Here is a 21,490-nt window from a genome sequence, read left to right as displayed (position 1 = left end):
TCAATACGTGAAATATCAAAATGAAATATTGCCTTTTGGAAAGCTTTGGTTTTGATGATTTTTGTGAACATACATAAAACTGTACATCAAGTTTATACAAGTATTATGGTTTAGCTTATAAGTAAAATATATATACAGATAACAACAAGGTAGAAGAGAAAAGAAAGAGAAATTCTATTAAAGTTGGATTAGCAAATGGTTCAATTCTATAATTATTTATTTAACGAATACTTTTGAATATTTACTATGTGCAAGGAATTGAACAGTGAGAAAATAACTTTTTATAGGACTGACAAATTAAAGAACGCAAGGGTTTAAAAGTCCAAAAAGTGGAGATAACCATGCAATGAGTTATGATTACTGTATAGTTTAAATTATTTGTAAATAATCTATCAAAAAACTGATGATCCCCTGCTGTGATGTTTAAGCATACTTTAACTTACTTACAATTTTCTGTAAAAATATGTTTTTAAGCTTTTCAGAAAAAAATATATACTTCAGTCCACTATGATCTTTCAAATAACTTGCAACCTGGCATCAATATTATCAAGACAGTTCACTAATCAATAAAGAAAGCTTGATTTCAATAAAGGTGCCAAAGTTGCTCTAACCCTTTCCAGCAACAAGGTCTCAACAGATGATCATCATTAAGCTTGTATCAGGGTTTCACATGCAGGAGCTATATAAATGTGTCCTATTAGTACACAGTCAGTCTGTTTGGCAACCCAGTTCTCCAGACATGTGGCAATGCTGCCCTTTGAGGTCTGAAGTCAAGTCTTTAGGGAATCTCAAAGCCTGCACTGAAATTACAAGGAGTGTTCGTTCATTAGGGACTGCTGGAGAGGAAACATGAAAGACTTCCATTAAAGCCATATAAAACAGCTACTCATTTTTTCAAAGTTTTTTAAACTATCTCATGAACTCAGCTACAATAAACAGTATTTAGCAACTGAATTATTTTTAAAACCATGACTTTCAGGACATGGATACAAACAGCTTTCTTCATGCCTCCCTATCTCCTACCCCAATACACCTAATATTCCTTTTACAGGAATCATCAAGTTTTTTGTGACCTGGGAGAGAATAAAATTTACTTTACACCTCTAAATTCTTTCTACAGATCACAGTAAACTTTTATAAAATGAAGGTATTTTTAGAGACAAAGTTTTGTTTTCTAATATTAATTCTGAATAACATATACAGTTACTTAAACAGCTATATATATGTATATGTATCTTTTTAGATGCCTCATTCTTTTTTATTCAAAAAGTCTGCCTCTTTTTCATTTTCATTCCATTTAAAACTAATAATCATAAAAAGCTGTAAATATAAGATTATATGAATTACTACATAATCTATGAAATGGCATTTAGCAGATAACACTATAGAAAGTATATGAAGATTCAAATTTTTTAAATTAAAAGAATGTCAATTAATTCACAGTCAAGAGTTCAAAGAAATTTCATGTCTTTGCTGTCTCAGGATTAGAAAAACAGAGTATACTTTCTAATTAATAGTTGCTGTCATTTTAACTTTCTGAATGTACAGACACTTTTTAACTTGAGAACTATTATTTCTTGAAGTCTTCAACAAAACAAAGACTATTAGAGAATACTTCAGTAACAAATCTCTAAAACGTTACATAAAATTCATTAGCTTGCCTCAATCATTCCTTGAATTCACATATATGTTGGTTTCTGACAGCCTAATTCCGAAAAGCAATTACAACCTCCATCCATATGTAAAAAGTAACAGAAAGCAAGTACATTAAACCAGCTTAAAAGAATAAAAATCTAAAGAAAACAGATTACGAATGATTTATATGAATGCCTAGTGCTGAAGTTAATTACAAGTAACCCAATAAAATAGTGCCTTTATTATTGTACAGCAAGTAATAGCTCTAGATGTAAAAACCAGAACTCTTTCTGCTGACTTTTGCATGCCCAATCCCACAGCACACAACATTAAGAATTAGAAATGTAGTAAATACGGCATATAGAAAACAGCAGTTTTTAACTAAAAGCAGAAAACTCTCCTGCTGTTTAACCATTTGGAGTCTCCCACTCTCAACAGTGACCACTGTAAACTGATACTGTGTACTCATTGAGTAAATTCCTCATGTTAAAGAAAGTGAGAGTTCATTTCAGTATTAAAAGTTTTATATAAAATGAAAAATAACCGTGAAATAGTATTCAAGAGCAGAAAATGAAGAATCATTTATGTTTATGCTACGAAATGATATGTTCAGAATCTAATGTTTCCAAACCTCATACCACATCTACCAATCAAGCTCTGGGTCCTGATTTTAAAGTACTCTATTATATCTGAGACGCATGCATTATGTGCTGTAGTAACACGTTACAGTTGTCAACAGCAACAATCTATAGCCAATCATAGTACATTTAATGACTTTCCTGAAGAGGAATAAAACCTTTCAGTACAGAATGATTCCATAATTCTTTCAGATGTTTATCAATGCACCTAATGAGATACTAGTTCGTATAAATTCTGAGTTCAATGCAAAAAATCCTAAAACATACTATGATAAACATCACCCATGTAGGTCATTCTGACCTGTAACATAACTAAAATGATGACATGAAATACTTAAAAATCTGCTTTTGTTGTACAAATAACTTAGAACAGATACTCGAATGGTGGATCTCTCTGGCAGTATTATATTCACATTAATTTCATCTCCATTAGAAATGTATGCAATATTAGCTTATTTAGATTTTTTTTTTCTGGGTCAGTAACTTCACAAATTGGAATGCGTCTCAACTACAGTGAAATTCTTCACAGGTAGTGATGTCTATCTCTTGGGGTTCTCAACAGAACCTGATGCAATTTCCTTATAAAAAACATTCAAATGTTTGTTAAACAGATTATAATTTAACACTGTTATGTGAATGAGTGTGGCACCAAGAACACTCACTAAACAGATTACTCATTTGTTGTGGCTGTTACAACAAATCGTCAGAAATTTGGTAGCTTAAAATACTAGAAATCGGTTCTTTCACAGTTCTAGTGGCCAGGAGTCCAAAATGAGCTTCACTGAGCCAAAATCAACAGCTGTCATGCTTCGGGAGAACCTATTCCTTTCCTCTTCCAAGCTTCTAGCAGCTGTCAGTAGCCCTTGGCTTGTGGCCACTCTGCTCCATCCTCACGCTGCCTCATCCTCACACTGCCTCCTCCTCTGGGTTCAGCTCACTTCAGTTCAGTTGCTAAGACGTGTTCGACTCTTTGCGAACCCATGGACTGCAGCACGCCAGGCCTCCCTGTCCATCACCAACTCCCAGAGTTTACTCACTAATGTCCATTGAGTTGGTGATGCCACCTAACCATCTCATCCTCTGTCGTCCCCTTCTCCTCTTGTCTTCAATCTTTCCAGCATCAGGGTCTTTTGTAATGAGACAGTTCTTCACATCAGGTGGCCAAAGTATTGGAGTTTCAGCTTCAACATCCATCCTTCCAATGAATATTCAGGATTGATTTCCTTCAGGATGGACTGGTTGGATCTCCTTGCAGTCCAAGGGACTCTCAAGAGTCTTCTCCAACACCACAGTTCAAAAGCATCAATTCTTCGGCACTCAGCCTTCTTCACTGTCCAACTCTCACATCCATACATGACCAGTGGAAAAACCATAGCCTTGACTAGATGAACCTTTGTTGGCAAAGTAATGTCTCTGCTTTTTAATATGCTGTCTAGGTTGGTCATAACTTTTCTTCCAAGGAGTAAGTGTTTTTTAATTTCATGGCTACAATCACCATCTGCAGTGATTTTGGAGCCCAAAAAAATAAAGTCTGACACTGTTTCCACTATTTCCCCATCTATTTACCATGAAGTGATGGGATGGGATGCCATGATCTTAGTTTTCTGAATGCTGGGTTTTAAACCAACTTTTTCACTCTCCTCTTTCACTTTCATCAAGAGGCTCTTTAGTTCTTCTTCACTTTCTGCCATAAGGGTGGTATCATCTACATATCTGAAATTATTGATGTTTCTCCCGGCCATCTTGATTCCAGCCTGTGCTTCATCTAGCCTAGCGTTTCTCATGATGTACTCTGCATATAAAAGTTAAATAAGCAGGGTGACAATGTACAGCCTTGATATACTCCTTTTCCTATTTAGAACCAGTCTGTTGTTCCATGTCCAGCTCTAACTGTTGCTTCCTGACTTGCATACAGGTTTCTCAGGAGGTAGGTCAGGTGGTCTGGTATTCCCTCCTCTGGGTACCTATCTCTAATCTCCCTAGAGTCTGACAAGGCTACCTATGGCAGCACATTTAGTGGCCATCCAAATAATTCAGGAGTATCCCCTCATCTCAAAACCTTAACATTGTCACACGAAGATCCTTTTTCCAAATAAGGTAACATTCACAGGTTGCAGAGATTTGACATGGATAACTTTGGGAAGCCGTTTTTCAGACTATCACAAAAGAAACCAAATTAAAAGAAGAGAGAGTGCAAGTTGAAGAAAAGTGAAGTTTACTATTTGAATTCAGCAAAATTCAAAAGATTTAAAAGAAATAAAAGCATTTTTAAAAAATTAGTCTATTGTAAGAGTTGGAAAATTTTTTAAGCAAGTCAAATTGGGCTACAAGTGTTGGTTCTAATAGCGATTACTGAGTTGTGACTGGTTTTGTTCTCACTTCCAGTGATTTCAGTACCAAGCTATAAGAAATTCAAATCTGAGCAGAGGGCTTCTCTGGTGGCTCAGATAGTAAAGAACTTGCCTGCAATGTGGAAGACACAACTGCTTTGATTCCTGGGTCAGGAAGATCCCGTGCAGAGGGCATGGCAACCCACTCCAGGATTCTTGGCTGGAAAATCCCAGGGACAGAGGAGCCGAGAGGGCTATGGTCCATGGGGTCACAAGGAGTCATACAAGACAAAGCTACAAGCACTTTCACATTCAAGGTACAGGAAACAAGCATATATCATTAAGAAAAACTCCTAATAATTAGCAGAAAAGCAACGACAGCACTGTCAAATGTCCAAATAAGTAAGGCAGCAGTTCAGACTTCATTAAGATACTAATAAGAATTAGAAAGAGTCTTTGTAAAAAAAAAAAAAAAAAAAAAATTCCCTCCATTATTTTACTTTATCACTGCCAATGACCAACCTCCTTTTTTCTTCCTTAACGTACAAAAACAGAAAACTGTGCTGACAACTAAACTAGAAATCAGTGCTATAAAACAACAATAGTAAATCTTTTCAATAGATATAAATAGGACGCAACTCTGAAAGATCAAGCAAAGCTGTAAGCTTTCTTAGATTTTTCATCTCCCCTCTGGAAAAAAGAACAATAAGAAACCAGAATTAAGTTTGCTCTGAACTATGTAGTATCTGAGAATATGAATAACCTGACAAATGAACAAACCCCACAAGACAACACTGCTGTTTTAACTGAATGTCTAATGAAAATTTGCACTTCCAATAAAATTTCTTCAAAAATACGCAATTACTATCAAAAAGAACGCACTATGCATTCAATATCTAGGACAACGGCATGCACTTGTATACTCCAAATGTAAAAGCACACTGTGCAAAGTCAGACGTCAGGAGAATGTGAGAACAGACTCAGGTTTAGGCAGCTTGATTTTCTGGTAGAATATCCAGAAAATGACAACATATATGTAACAGATACATCAAATATCTGAATACTACTTATACGGTAGCAGAGAAATAAGCATAAACTAAAATAAAATACATATTAGAGACCTTGAAAATAAGGCAGTGGAGTTTGAATTTGGTAAGTCAGTACACTACAACCTCTCTTGGAAAGGAATTACAAAGAAACTCTTGTAGGAAACGGAGAAGGCAATGGCAACCCCACTCCAGTACTCTTGCCTGGAAAATCCCATGGACGGAGGAGCCTGGTAGGCTGCAGTCCATGGGGTCATGAAGAGTCGGACACGACTGAGCGACTTCCCTTTCACTTTTCACTTTCATGCATTGAAGAAGGAAATGGCAACCCACTCCCGCGTTCGTGCCTGGAGAATCCCAGGGACAGGGGAGCCTGGTGGGCTGCCGTCTATGGGGTTGCACAGAGTCGGACATGACTGAAGCGACTTAGCAGCAGCAGCAGCTTGTAGGAAAATAAATTTCTTGGTGCATAACTGAAAGAGGTAAAAATCAACAGAAAGGGAAAAGGCCATTTCTCTAACTCAGGATAAGTTAGATCAGAATCTGTGATTCTCTATGGAGACCTTTTTCAAATGATACCTCCTGTTATGCCTGCCTGTCTCCCCCAATTATGACAGGACTCAAGGTGAGAATAATCACAATGAGCAAACTGTTAATGATGATATAACTGGTCAGGGGAAAAAAAAAAAACGTTGATAATCAGTGACCTCAGTTAATTGTTATAAAAGTATTTCTCAACTATGGTAACACAGGAGGTGTGTTGAAAGTAATGCAGTATATATAAAAAGCACTAAGATGTACAAAAGACATCTTTAAGAAAATCATTCAAGTTCTAATCCCTGGAAAGACATCCATGTCAGTTGTATTCAGGCATACTTAGCTGACTTCCAAAAGACACCAATGCTATAGCGAGCACAAGGAAACAGTGAGATCACCTGTGGGAGCCCACAGAAAATATGAACGCTAACCACTAACATGTCTACATGAAAACAGCCAAAACCTGCAAATTGATGGGCTTTCTCATAGCTCTAAAATTCTCTCGTGTGAAATGAAAATGGATTAGACTGGGCATATGATCACAGAAAGAACAGAAAATAATGAGCGAGATAACTGCAGAAAATAATGGTGGACGGAAGCAAATATCTGAAAGATCTAGTATCATGAAAAGAAAACAAAAGGCACTGAGAGCACTGAACAATGAGAGAGGAGTTTATGAGCTGTTAAAACACTTAGATTCAGAATCGAATAACTGCAATTTACAACCGACTGTGTTCAATGGACTGTTCTACATACTTTTACATACACTGTCTAATGTAATCTTTATTACACCCATTTCACTCATAAGAAACTGATTCTCAAGCAAGTGACGTAATTTGCCCATGGTTACAGAGTTAATAAGTGGTAGAGGGAAAAACATTATTCAAAATCTATCATCACAGCATTTTCCTGGGCCCAGCTCTTCCTAAGATTCTTTCTAAAGCCTCTTTTCCTTTTTCCTATTGTTACCCATGATGCAGACAACAGGCACCTCTACAAAGTCCACCTCTAGCAACTGAGCAAGTAACTACTCGAAAAATAGCCCTTGGGGTTCTGATTCTTGCCTACTTCATGCCTGAATTAAAGTTCAAACTTTAGATTTTGTTAAAACTGCATACATGCTTCTGGGAGTTCATATTATAAACTGGCAGCTTGACTAAAAACAGTTGCCTATCTAAAAGGTGCATAATGGATGAAATTATATAGGCAACTACTAATATAGAATAATTGTCCCTTAATAATATTATATTCTAACTGTACTAAGAAACTATTCTATCTCAGAGTTAACTGAGCTGAATAGTATAAACACTTTAGGGCTTCCCTGGTAGCTCAGTGGTAAAGAATCACCTGCCAATGCAGGAGATGCAGCTTTGATCCCTCATCCAAGAAGATCCCACGTGTGGCAGAGAAACTAAGCCTGTGTGCCACGACTCCTGAGCCTGGGCTTAGAGCCTAGGAGCCGCAACTATGGAGCCCCCATACTACAACTGCTGAAGCCCTCTCGCCCTCGAGCCTGAGCTTCACAAGGAGAGAAGCCATCACAATGAGAAGCCGATGCTTCCCAACTACAGAGTAGCCCCTACTCCCAACAGCTAGAGGAGAGCCCACGCAGCAACAAAGATCAAGCACAAACAAACAAACAAAAAAAACTCTTTTAAAGTATGTAAATATACATAAAAACTAAAATTGAAAAAAAAATTTTAATAGTATACATACTTTAAAAGTGACAGCAAAACTTAAATCTAGGTTTAAGAACTCTAATTACTCTGATTAAAAACATATTTATGATCAAACATATGGTATGATAATACAGCTGAGCCTTCACAAAGTTATCAGTTTGGTACTAAAACAAAGGCAATCTAAAACTTTATGCTGTTAATCTAGCCTTTTTGTAACACTTTAACTTCAACAGATTAATTTGTAGTAATAGGAAAAAAAAGAAATAAGCAATCAGCAGTAAAAACTGAGAAACAGAAACCAAGCTGTAATGATAACTGTATTAAAACCAAAGGAAAATACTAGGCTTAGGATATTTCCATCTATACATTCCCCTTTTCTTCTAACTCTGCTTAATCCCAAATTTAAAAGACCAGTTGTAAAACGGCGGGGTGCCAAATTAAAGCACACTTTATTTTCAGATGTCTCCATACTCATAGGCTGACTTCCTGTCAGGAAGAGTTCCATTTCACTGAATACCCCAATCAGCAGGGAACTTTCAGAATTAAGTGCCAGTTGATATTACTTTGTTTTGCATTTACCACCCCTGAGAATAATGTTCAAAGATCCCGTTATATAGTCAGCATGGTATCATCCTTCTGACTAGACTGCCAAGCCATGGGGTGTACTGCCAGTTCCACAAAATTTACCTTAAAAGGTGGTGCTTTCTAAACCCTAGTGTGCTAGTGAATCAACAGGATGCCTGTATTTCAGAATAAATCCTGCATCTAGAACTAAATCATACTGCTCCATGGTTACAAAGCACTTTAATGCTGGAAAAGTCTGTAACCAGACTCAAATAAAGATCAATTAATATTCACTAATTCATCAACTTAAAATTTTTATTTTTTTAAGTGAAATGCAATAATTTAGTCTGATTTATTACATTTTTAATGTTTTACTGTTTTTTAAAGACAAATGATTTCACCTTATTAAAACAAGTCATAAAAATCTGAATCAAGGAAAACTACAATTTTCTTTACCATATTAGCATAAAGTATAGTTATTAAGCTGGCTTCAAATACTTGACAACTGTTGTAAACTGTCAAGTAAACGACTAAAAATCGTTCGTTATGATTTTTCATGATTGGTTAATATAGCTTCAATCTTAAATTATCCTCTCCAACTCCCACAGACTTCTTATGCTTCAAAGGTCACCAGTCTCTTTTCATGAGGTCAACCATTTCTGTCGCACACAAAATTAATCCTGAGCATTCTAATACAGCACACCTATGTTCACAGTATTTGTACATTATAAGGATAAAGCATTCACAGCAGCTCTCAGACAAAAGTAGGTGATTGTCTGGAAGCCTACTTTTTTGATCCCAGTGTTAATTATCGTCATACTGATTCTCACACATTCCCAATAAAAATGCTACAAGCACTGACAAAAAATCAGAGACAATCAATTTACAGTCATTAATTTTCTATAAATATACTTTAGGGTGAGGAAAAAAAGCATCTAATATAAAAGGAGGGTAACATGAAAAAGCTGAAATATTAAATTACACTGATCCTAGTTGGACTGTTAGGGGAAGCACACTGACTGAAACTGCCCACCCTGGTCATGCCCTTTAGTAACCACTGGCATGAGTTGTTTTATGACAAGAGATCCTGGTAAGGAATACGGAACTAATAAGCCACCACCACCAAGAAGAGTCCAGGAAAGGTCAAAAGGAGACACCGCGTGTGCGTGTCCGTCCACTTCCCAGAATCCCTCTCGCTAGCATCCATCTTGGCTGAGCGATGCGAGCGCCACCAGGAAAGACTCTGAATTAGAATGATTGGCCAAAAATAACCCGGAAATTAATCCCATTACCATAAAACCCAAGACTGCGAGCCATGCGGCAGAGCAGTTCTCCTGGGTTCCCTTACCCTACTGCTCTCCACCCGGGTGCCCTTTCCCAATAAAATCTCTTGCTTTGTCACCACATGTGTCTTCTCAGACAATTCATTTCCAAGTGTTAGACAAGAACCCAGTTTCGGGCCCTGGAAGGGGTCCCCCTTCCTGCAACAGGACCATACTACATATAAACTGGTCTTAAAGAATCCAATGGCTCTTAAAGTCTTATTAAATTTGGAAAAAGGATGGCTGACTATAAAGAAAATAGAATAATTTATTGACAGCATACAAAATATAAATGTAAACATTTAATACATTTTGCAAATTTGTTGCCATGCAAGCATTTTCAGCAATCTTTCTACTAAGATACAGATTTGTCTTTTTAAGAAACCTTGAGGTACAACAAGATGTTATCATATTTGGGTAAACATCATTTTTAAGAGCCAGAGGTTCACAGTTGTCATATTCTCTTTGTTAGCAGAAGTGGTAGTCTCTGAAATGAATGCTGGGTTATTTGAATCTAGTGAATTAAAAGTGATAGAAATAATTCTACAGAAAGAAAACCTACATGCACAAATGGATTTCTTCATAAAAGGTCATCAGTTGAGACTATTTTAACAGGTCCTTTCATGACTCTTTTAATCAATCTCTTTGAGACCCAAAGCTGATCAGGCAAAGGGATTTAATATGCATCATTTTCTTACTTTAAAACATTTAAGTAAGTATAAGGTAAGAGTTCAGGATTAGGATTTGAAGCCCATACATAAGAGCTAAGATGTTTTGCAGATTAAAGTAAAATTTAATAGTGGAATGCTGGTAGCTCAAATTCACCCAGGTATATTTAGGAACATTCATTAAATTAATAGATGGGAGACAAATTTGCTCTTTTTCTGATATGGACTGAAGAACTCTATCTTTGACATGTACAGAAATTTTGGCATTAGAACAAATGAAAATCTTTCTCTGCATATGTGACATAATAACAATACTCATTTAATATGTGGGTTTTTGCTTTTATAATAAATCAGAATAAAAATAATTCCAAATCCTATTAACTCTTATTTTTCTTTAATTCTTTGCTCAGATGCCTCCAACATTGTGTTATAAGTTGTGAATATGTCAATTTAGAGAACTCCATCTGAGTTTACAGAGACAAGTGCTATAGAAGAGTTAAAATTTATGGACACAAGAGCTGTTCTCATAGTTGTTGTACTGTATTATAAACTTGTTTTTTTATTAGATTGAAAACTCCTTGAAGTCAGGAAACCATTTCTTATTGTCCATTTTGTGTATTTTGTTTATTAATGTCAGAATTATAATAAAATCATTTAATGATATTTTTGAATAAATCAGTATATTTACCTATTTAAGTAACGTTTCCTTTAAAAATCACAAGTTTTCGATTCATTAGAAAGTATTTTAGTTAAGGAACAGATACCATCCTACTTAGTACTTTTTCTTTCTTTTTTTTTTAATTTTATTTTTTAAATTTTATTTTATTTTTAAACTTTACATAATTGTATTAGTTTTGCCAAATATCAAAATGAATCCACCACAGGTATACATGTGTTCCCCATCCTGAACCCTCCTCCCTCCTCCCTCCCCATACCATCCCTCTGGGGATGGATAAATGGATGACCATGAAGAATAACAGCCACTGTATAATTCAGCTGTGTAACTACACACTTTGACTAAAATTTCATTCTACTAAAAATTGTTAAGAGTTTATTGCTAAAATTTTACTTATTTATTTAACAAATACTGAAATTTTCTTTCATCAGACACTATCATACACCATTTACATATATATTAATTTCATTTTATTTGGACCTCTTGCACTTCATTTAGTAAATAGCAAAGTTCAGTTCTACAAATGGGTCAATAATAATGTATGTAATATCCCATTAATATAAAATATATTCTGACCCTGGATTCTGGCATTTATGTTAAACACTTAAACATGATTACAGAGCATAAATTATCACAATAGTGACTAAATGTAAAATGTCAATGTAATGTAAGTTACTCAACCAATGTAGGAAATAGCTATATAATCAATTGATGTCAAAATATTTGAATTTATCCTTAACCTTAGGATTAGCTTTACATAAATATTATAAAAATATACGCATGTGCATGTAAAAATAAACACACAACAAATACACACTGGGATACTTCTGGTTAGACTTGAGTTGTTCTAAAAAGAATATGAACTCTTAATATAATTAGCTCTGAACATTTACCTCTTCAGAAACAATATATAAATAAAGCCCAAATTACCTACAAAGGATAGAGAACAAGTAATTGAGATAATTCTTCTGAATGAAGTAAAAATACTCAATGTTTCATGAAAAAAAAAAAAAAACACAGCTGTACTTTTGCAAATCTACTGATTTTCTATAATTACTGTGATTGGAGAAGCAGACAAAATCAGAAGAAAAATATGAAAAATGAAGCATTTCCTATATTATTCTCTGTTTCAATGCTGACATTTATCCTAAATTATATTTCACAAAAATATTCCACGTCCACTATGGCCAAAAAAGGATTCTGTGATCAAATATGCTAATATTATTCCCATACAAAATCAACACACTTTATTATATACATATTTTATGCATACACAAACACACATACATACATACATGTATTGACTAAAGGCCTTGAGGGGCTCCTCCAGTAAGATCCTAATTAAATTTAAACCAACATTTTCCAAGCTTATTTTTACCACTCTGCTTTTCTCACAGAACGTCCATCATCATCTAACAGTACACACTAGGGTTTGCTATACTGTAAATTTCGGATAATGAGAACTGATCAAACAACCACCTAGCAATCACAAGTCCAAAAAGGAACATTATATAGGTTCAGAAAAGAGTACAGGAAATGCTTTAAGAACTTTGCTGTCTATTGATCCTCATGAAATTATAAAAAAAACACAGATGGAACCAGGAAAAAATTTTTGGACTGGAAGGCAAAGGAACCTGAAATGATTTACTCATGGAGAGAAATAAAAGTAGAGTTAGATTAAATAGGGATTAACAAATAGATTTTTTTATGTTCCATTCCTATTCCACTCCTTGCCCCTATGATTTGCTTCTATTTCTCTTAAACTCCTGATAAAACTTCCATGTTGTATTACAATTATTTGTCTCTCTTACTAGATTAACAGGTGGGACCTGTCTTACAAGCATTCAGTACATGTCTGCTGAATAAAAAAAGAAATACCACAAGCAGGCATATCCAGGATTCAGGGCAGATAAACTGACACAAAGTTCTGCATAAGAGAGAGCATTTGAACTGAGCCTGACTGACAGTGCATCACCTCATGATACTGCTGCATAAAAGCTCTATGCCATGAGATTTCCGTACAGGTTTAAAAAAAAAAAAAAAAATGCACGCTTGGCATCCCACTCCAGTACTCTTGCCTGGAAAATCCCATGGACGGAGGAGCCTGGTAGGCTGCAGTCCATGGGGTCACGAAGAGTCAGACACGACTAAGCGACTTCACTTTCACTTTTCACTTTCATGCATTAGAGAAGGAAATGGCAACCCACTTCAGTGTTCTTGCCTGGAGAATCCCAGGGACAGGGGAGGCTGGTGAGCTGCCGTCTATGGGGTAGCACAGGGTCGGACACGACTGAAGCGACTTACTAGCAGCATCAGCAGCAAGGAAGTTAAGACACTTATAGTTCCAATGAGCAACTTAAACTCAAAGTTCCTATTTTGTGCTTATCATAAAAGATAATCCTCTGTTTTACTGATTCGATTATTTCTTTTTAAAAACCATACCATTAAAGCTTTCCAAAAAACCATTAATATTTTCTTAATATTAGATACTGAGTTTTAGTTTAAAAGGTTGAATTGTACCCTAAATACAGCACACTCTTGAGAAACTAAGCACCACAATTAAAAGAAGTAAATCTCCATATATATTAACTTCTACAATAAGAAAAATCCATGCACAGTAACAGAAATCAAATCAGTAGCAACTTGAAGTGAAAAGGATAGGGATTAACCACAAAGGCTCAGGGAACCTTCTGAAATGAAACGGTTGTTACATGTTTGGGTAAACTCCAGGCGTTGTGATGGACAGGGAGGCCTGGCGTGCTGCAGTGCATGGGGTCGCAAAGAGTCAGACACGACAGAGCAACTGAACTGAACTGAACGTGGTTGTGTACATACCAAAATGCATTAAACTGTACACTTAAAATACTGTAAAATATTACATATACTGTGTATTAATTATGCTTCAGTAAAGCTTATCTTTTGAAAACAAGTAAATGTGATGAAGGTAAAAGAAAATGAAAAAAAGTAGGACTCTATAAATGAACATGACACCATAATATACAAAAGTATGAGAATATATCATAATGAAAAAGACAGAAAGGTCAAATCCCAAAACACAGTGATTTAGGATCAGTGTTGAGGGTGTGAGCGTGCTCAGTTGTGCCCAACTCTTTGCAACCCTATGGACATACTGTAGCCTGCCAAGCTCCCATGTCCATGGGCTTCTTCACGGGATACTGAAGAGGCGGGTATTTCCTACCTCCTCTGGAGGAGGAAAAGTGCCATTTCCTTCTCCAGAGGACCTTCCCAACCCAAGATCAAGCCCACGACTCCTGCAAGGGCAGGCAGATTCTTTACCACTTGAGCCACCTGGGAAGCCCATGATCACTGCCACCATTCATTTATTAATTACACAATTATATAAATATTTAGCTGAAGAGTAATTATGCTGAAAGTTGGAAATACAGAAGACAAAAACACAGTGCTGCTTTAAGAAACATAAAAGCCTAACAGGACAGAAATAAAAATCCTAGGCAACTTAAAGAATGAAATTACTATAAGGTGGGTCAGTGATTGCTCTGGATGTATACCTTAAGTTTACAGTTGTGGGGAAGAGATGAGTCAACGAAAGCTTTCCAGAAGACACTGCAGTTTAGCTGGGAGCTGAATCATTTATTCATAATGATTCACTCCATAAATATTCACTGAGCCGCTATCATGTGACAGGACAGCTGGGAACTAGGTGCGCTTCACAGTTTACCTAGGAAACTAGATACAGGGAACAGTTTACCTGGTACACTAGCCATATGTACTCAGGTTCACAGGAAGCCAGAGTACAGAGAGGGAGACTAGCAATAAAAAAGCAGCAAATTAGCACACGTGTGCTGAGAACCCACAGCATGATGAGTGCCAAGATGACGTAAAAAGATATCAACTCTAGATATGATGATCTGAGAAGAGGATAATGAAGATGAGTTCAGACTGATAAGAAGAAACCTACAATTAGACTCACTAAATTTGAAGGAGGGAAATTTTAGGGAAAGGAAAAAACTACTGCCGAGACACAGAATTAGGATGGCCCATCTGGGTATCTTTAAATAGTAGAATTGATGCTTTTCAACTGTGGTGTTGGACAAGACTCCTGAGAGTCCCTTGGACTGCAAGGAGATCCAACCAGTCCATTCTGAAGGAGATCAGCCCTGGGATTTTTTGGAAGGAATGATGCTAAAGCTGAAACTCCAGTACTTTGGCCACCTCATGCGAAGAGTTGACTCACTGGAAAAGACTCTGATGCTGGGAGGGATTGGGGGCAGGAGGAGAAGGGGACGACAGAGGATGAGATGGCTGGATGGCATCACCGACTCGATGGACATGAGTTTTAGTGAACTCCAGGAGTTGGTGATGGACAGGGAGGCTTGGCGTGCTGCGGTTCATGGGGTCGCAAAGGGTCGGACTCGACTGAGCGACTGAACTGAACTGAAATAGTTCACATAGCTTGAGAACAGACATAAGAACAAAGTGATAAGAAATGAGGTCCAAACAGTGAGAGGCCTGAGAGTGAAAGATGTCTCTGTGCCATGGTATAGAGCTAGTTTGCTGTTGCCCCCTGCCCCACCCTCGGCTTGGTTTTCTTTTGAATTATCTACTTTACTCAAAATACTCATCACCATAAAAAGGAAGAGTTCATGAAATAAAAAAGATCAAGAACAACAACATTAATATCATATATTTAAGGGAATAAACTCAAAAGGGAGAAGAAAACTAGAATCACAGAAAAGAAATTATAGGAGAGTGATGAAAAAGAGAAATGTTTTACTATGAAGAATCAGGAAAATTTTCAAACATAAAACAGACAGTAAAGAATCATATGAGTGGTGATGACTGGTTCTTATTATGAGTATTATAATTTTAAAATCAGTAATTCAGATATAGGAAGAAACAAATCAAAAGTGACCAAACCTTTTACTGATACCTCCATACAGAAGAAATATTTCCCAAAATACCAACAACCTACACATTCTAATGAAAAAAATGTATTAAAGAAAAATCAGGCTAATGCTATATTTTAAACTAACTTTTACTGCTAATTAATTACTCAGATAGGATGTCAGGCCAGACTACCTGGTACTTCTAGTTTTTCTATATACTCTATGCATTTCTGATAAATGGGAAAAGAATAGATGACCTGGCAGAAGGCTCAGACAATAATTTGTGATTTACAGGACATGAATGCAGCTACCATAAGATTTATCTGACAGCCCTCTCCGATAGTGGACTGTTGAGTATCCGATGGGATGATTTCTAGTCTAGAAAGTCTACTACTGAGTAGCCATACACATTATTTATTTATTAGATGTTTTGGGTTGAAACCATTTTTAAATGATGCACTTCACAATGCAGAGTCATAAATTTAGCTTTAAACCCAAGAAGGGAGGTAGTGTTATTGGAATGTATGTCAGACTGAATTAGGATGAGCAACACAACGCTTTTATAAAGTGGCCTTGAATGCAATGTCAATTCTTTCAAAAATGATATTAATGTCAAATGAGCAGGATACAAACACTTTACACAATGCTGGAAAATATTACTTGAAACATTTATTTAATATTTTCTTTAAATTCATAGAGATTTTTATATGGTTTGTATACATAAACAATAAATATTAGGCAAAAATAAGTTACATGTTTCTGAAAAACTGAATCTGAAATACAATTAAGAACTTGTTTGAAAAAAAAAAGAACTTGTTCGATTTTCTTCTGTGCATCAGAGAGTATACAGCTTCCTGAAGAGTGTATACACACTTATTTTAAAGAAGATTTAAATTAAGCTTTGGAGTTACATAGTTCCTGAATGATTTTATATGAGATGGAACACAGGAATAAACCTAATAAACCATAAGTGTGTGTGTATGTGTATGTATATATATATACACACACACAAACACACACAACTTAATGGAAAAATAATATGCTGAATAATTTGAGAAAGATTTCTAAATCTAATAATAACATTTTGCCTTAAAATGCTAAAACTTAAATGGGATAAAATATGAAATGGAGCCTAATCAACCTCTTAATGAATGAATGGATACTGAAAAACATATCCTAGTTGAAGCTTTAACAAAATATACAATGATCTGTTTGGTTTGAAAGACAGCAAACCAAATGTGGTCATTTCCTCATTTCTTAAATTTAGGCTCTAAATTCTCTTTTGTAATAAAATATGGCAGATTTAAACACCTTGTTAAGAAGATTACAGAAAGAAAATAAGTTTTGAATGGTTTCAAGAAAAATAATCAGAAGATGGCTGACTGTCATGAAATTAACATCAACTAATTTGTAAAGTTTTAAATCAAATTTGCAGATGCTAAGTTCATAAGCATATCCCATTATTTATGTGATTAAAAAGGAGTTTTTGACCTGATCTTTCGATCTTTGGCACTCAATCCTCTCCATCTCTTCCTAAAAAATTGATTAAAATTTTCGCAAGAGGCTAGCTTTTCACGTCCCACCCCATCTCAGACTAAAAAAAATTATCAATCAAACTCAAGCCATCCCCACCCAATATCTGCAAAATGTCGACTTCAAATTCAATTTCATATCTCTAAAGCTTTCATGTAGAAAAAGACAGTTCACTTCTTAACAAAATAAATCACTTTTGCGATTGCCAATCTGACCTCTTTGAATTAGGAAAATTCAAAGTGAAAAATGTAATTATCACCCCAGAACAATCTGTATACATCTGGAGCTAATTCTGGCTTCATTTTTCACATCATTTTTCACACTATGCTCCATCTTATAGAGATGCAATGGAACTTTTGAAGAAGTTGTAAAAAAATGTTAAGAACTTCAAATAAACCAATAATGTGCTTTATTCAAACAAAACTTTGCGACTGACTTTTGCAACTTACTCTAAGTCATCTGCATATCCCATTTGATCAGAATAGTATTAAACAGCACCATGACATAGATGACAAATAGGTATATTAGAACATGTCATTCTTTACCTTTCCAGCTTCTAACATTCAACTGTGTAATATATATTTGAAATAATTTCATGTATGAAGAATATATTCACATTTTCTAAACTAGAAAGTAAAACTTCATTATCAAACTCTACCTATGAAACAATAATATCACACTACAAACAACAAATTCATACTCCTGGGAAGATACATATAAAACTGGAAGCAAATGCTTCTTAAAGTAAGTATAATTTCATGTCAATGTAAGAATGGCATATGGTAATTTCCATTTAAGAAATAAACAACCAATTATTTCAAATCAGATTACTCAATGGAAGTTTTATCCAGTCAGCTTTTAAAGAAATGGAGTTTTTTAAAGGAGATAATTAAATTAAAAACATGATTCTCACTAAATCTAAGAATAATAAGCCCACTACAAACATAACTACTCTTTACAAGTTCATTATAAAAATCTATTAGATGCAATCTCTAGAAGTAATTGTTCTTATTGCATTTTATTGACAATGCATAGTATTGATTTTTCACACCTTCTATGATTCTTTAATTTGTATTCATGAAATGTCCATCAGCACAGTCTAAATAAATTTGGCAATATAGGCACTAAAATGAATAAATCGATGCAAAGAAACATTAATTTTGCATTATCCTTATTCGTCAGGCAAGTAAACCAGAGGAGTTGTAAATGAAGGTCAAAGGTTTTGAAATGGGTCAGAACCCTTGACCTCTAGACCAATACTCTTCCTATTAATAAAGGCTATTTTAAAGTTTTAAGTAGGGGAATTTACTACCTGCAAGATATCATTTTTAAAAGACTACAAAGAAAACTCTCAATAAAAAGCATTCATCTATTTAACTGCTAAACAGAGGGGGGAAAAAAATCACAGGATACATGATTTTTATGTAAGTTTTTTTTTTTTTTAATCATTAGAGTTTACCACATGAGGTGTAAGGTTTCTGAACAATGAAAGCAACCTTGCTTTTAGGAATTTACTCTCTACATCTTATTATGATGGCTGCCATATTTTTGTTGATGTTTTCCCAAATCTACTGTGTATGTCAAAAATAATTAGCAATGACAAGAATTCAAAATTATTTATCACTCATTTTATAACCTCTGCACAAAAGGGAAGTAAACCCATTATTCCCAGGGGAGTCAGAGTGGCACTCTACAAGGTATAGAAATAAATCTGTTTCTATAACCTTAATACACAAAGCAAAGAAATTTTGACATCTAAAAATCATTTGATCTGAGCATTTTTAAATGTGGCTTGAAAAACCTCTGTTTCTCACTTACCTATACAATTCCTCTCAGCACATACTTCAAATTATCTCTTAGTAACAAACACAAGAAGTAATCCTTTTGCAATATAAAGAAATTATTTTAAAACTGCAAACTCAAAACTCAATTATAGAAAAAACTTCTAATCAACAATTTTAACTTTTTTGCAAAATGAATTCGTTTGAGAATTTACTTAATTCAGCATTTATTCTTGTCACTCACCTGAGAACACAGTAGCATAACCAACTCCACAACTGAACTACTAGACTTCATGCAAACCAGACCTATATTAAAGAGAATTTGTTTTTAATTTTATAAAAAACAAACGAGGGATTATTTCTTACACAACTTTGCCCAAATTGGTTTTTAAAATAAAATTTAACATATTGCTAAGAACCAAACCTATACATATTTAATGAGTAAACAAAACATTCTGTGATTACTTTAAATTTGGCATCAAAAACACCACAATCTTTTGTAGCCAATTTCATTTCGGCTTTCAAATAACTAAAACATTTATTACCACTTCATATACAATGACACTGCACAATACTCATGGAAATGTGCACCACATATGCCGTATTGACTAATATCATCTAAATTTTGTTTTGGAGAGAGCTGATTGTTATACATGCAGAGAAGGGAAATGGCTCCCTGACCTTTGCTTTCTCCACCACACTCTCTCCCTTCAACCCTCCAGCTATCAATCAAGTTTCCATTTTGTTTCATGGCAGCAGACATCCCAAACACTCTTATTAGTACCTTGACCTGTGACCTCACTCTAAACCTTAACAGAAATGCAGGCCATTGTCTGTTATACACTCTTGATTTTTTTTTAATAAATAAATTCACGTACATTTTCTCATTTATGTTTCAAGTTCACCAAAACTATCTCAGGAAGGAACTTTATATACTTAATATATATCTAAACAATTCTTTAGTTCTGATTAATAATAAGATTAGTCCAAAAAACATTTTACAACCAATATCTTATAAAAGCAATGTCAACAAATAAAAGCACTAAATGACTGTATCATGCTAGTAATAACTAGAAAAATTATAATTTTTTATTCTATATTTTTCTAAGCAAACATAAGTTTAAGTTCAAATTAATTTAAGTATAACAACTAAAATAATTCCCATGGCCCTTACGCACACCACACAATTACCTTATTTCTATCTAACCAAGTTCTTATGGGCATCCTATTCCATCCTACTCCCCTTGTTTAATCTTTTCGCTCTGTGGTTCCTTCTCCTTCCTACTTTTAGTCATAATGCCTCATGTCTGCTGATGGCACATGCTGGCACTCTGTAGCCTTACAAGCAGCATTCAAGTTCAACAGGTTGTTCACTCCCTTCACTTTTTAGAAAAGGCAGACACATTTTTCTCCACATCTGAAAAAATGTGTAAATGTGTAACACAGAGATGATGGTAATAGTTAGCTACAGAATATCTACATGTTGCATTAAACAAGCAAGACATTTAACTAGACTAAACTGTAGTTTCTATAGAGCTGAGATGAGCATATGCCCTCAGGCTAATGCCAAGGCCAAAACGAAAGGCACAGCAATACTCTTATTACTGGTGTAGTCTTTATTGGTCTGAAAACCTGTCACTTTTCAGAAAACATGAAAGGAAGTTTCATATATTTCAACTTCAAAAGCCACTACTTTCAGCAAGTAAATTTAGGTCTTTCTACAATTAGGTCATTATTCCTTATTGCTCTGTCCTAGAGGAACCAGATTTCCTACCAACTTTCCTTTCATTGCAAAGCATTTGGGCCCTGATCTAGCTCAGCCTTTGATAGCCACTAAAACAGTGAACCATAATGATTAAAAGGAACTTGGGTCATCCAAAGTTAGAACGACTTACAGGTTGTTTTGTCTCTCTACAGCGTATGGTAGGATATATACTTTCAAAAAATTACTTATTTCAGTTTTATTGCTCAATAAGATTAGAAAACCAGAAGCAGTGTAATACAACCACATATCAGTGGAGTTGAATATTCAAAGATAGTTAAGCTGTCAAACAATATTTCATAATTTGATTAGAACAATTCGTGTGTTTTTTGGAGTGAGGTTTTCTGGATTCTAAAGGACAGGCAGGGGGCCAGAGTGGATGGTGTGTTAAATTTTAAATGAGAAATGGCTTCAGAAGACAAAAGAGCATTTACATTTGACCTTCAATAAC

General features: G+C 35.1%; 1 protein-coding gene across 7 annotated transcripts in view; it reads right to left on the bottom strand.

The window, feature by feature from the left end:
• Positions 1–21,490, bottom strand: part of LRBA (LPS responsive beige-like anchor protein) — a 753,999-nt gene that overhangs the window by 514,345 nt on the left and 218,164 nt on the right. For all 7 annotated transcript variants that reach the window (XM_061384015.1, XM_061384012.1, XM_061384019.1 and 4 more), the window contains exon 34: positions 19,522–19,583. In XM_061384015.1, coding sequence (XP_061239999.1) covers positions 19,522–19,583 — 62 coding nt within the window. The remainder of the gene's footprint in view (positions 1–19,521; positions 19,584–21,490) is intronic.

Source organism: Bos javanicus, chromosome 17 (assembly GCF_032452875.1).
Source record: "Bos javanicus breed banteng chromosome 17, ARS-OSU_banteng_1.0, whole genome shotgun sequence".
In the NCBI taxonomy this organism is placed as follows: domain Eukaryota; kingdom Metazoa; phylum Chordata; class Mammalia; order Artiodactyla; family Bovidae; genus Bos; species Bos javanicus.
Note: the sequence above shows the minus strand (reverse complement) of the source record. Positions and strands in the feature narration are given on the sequence as shown.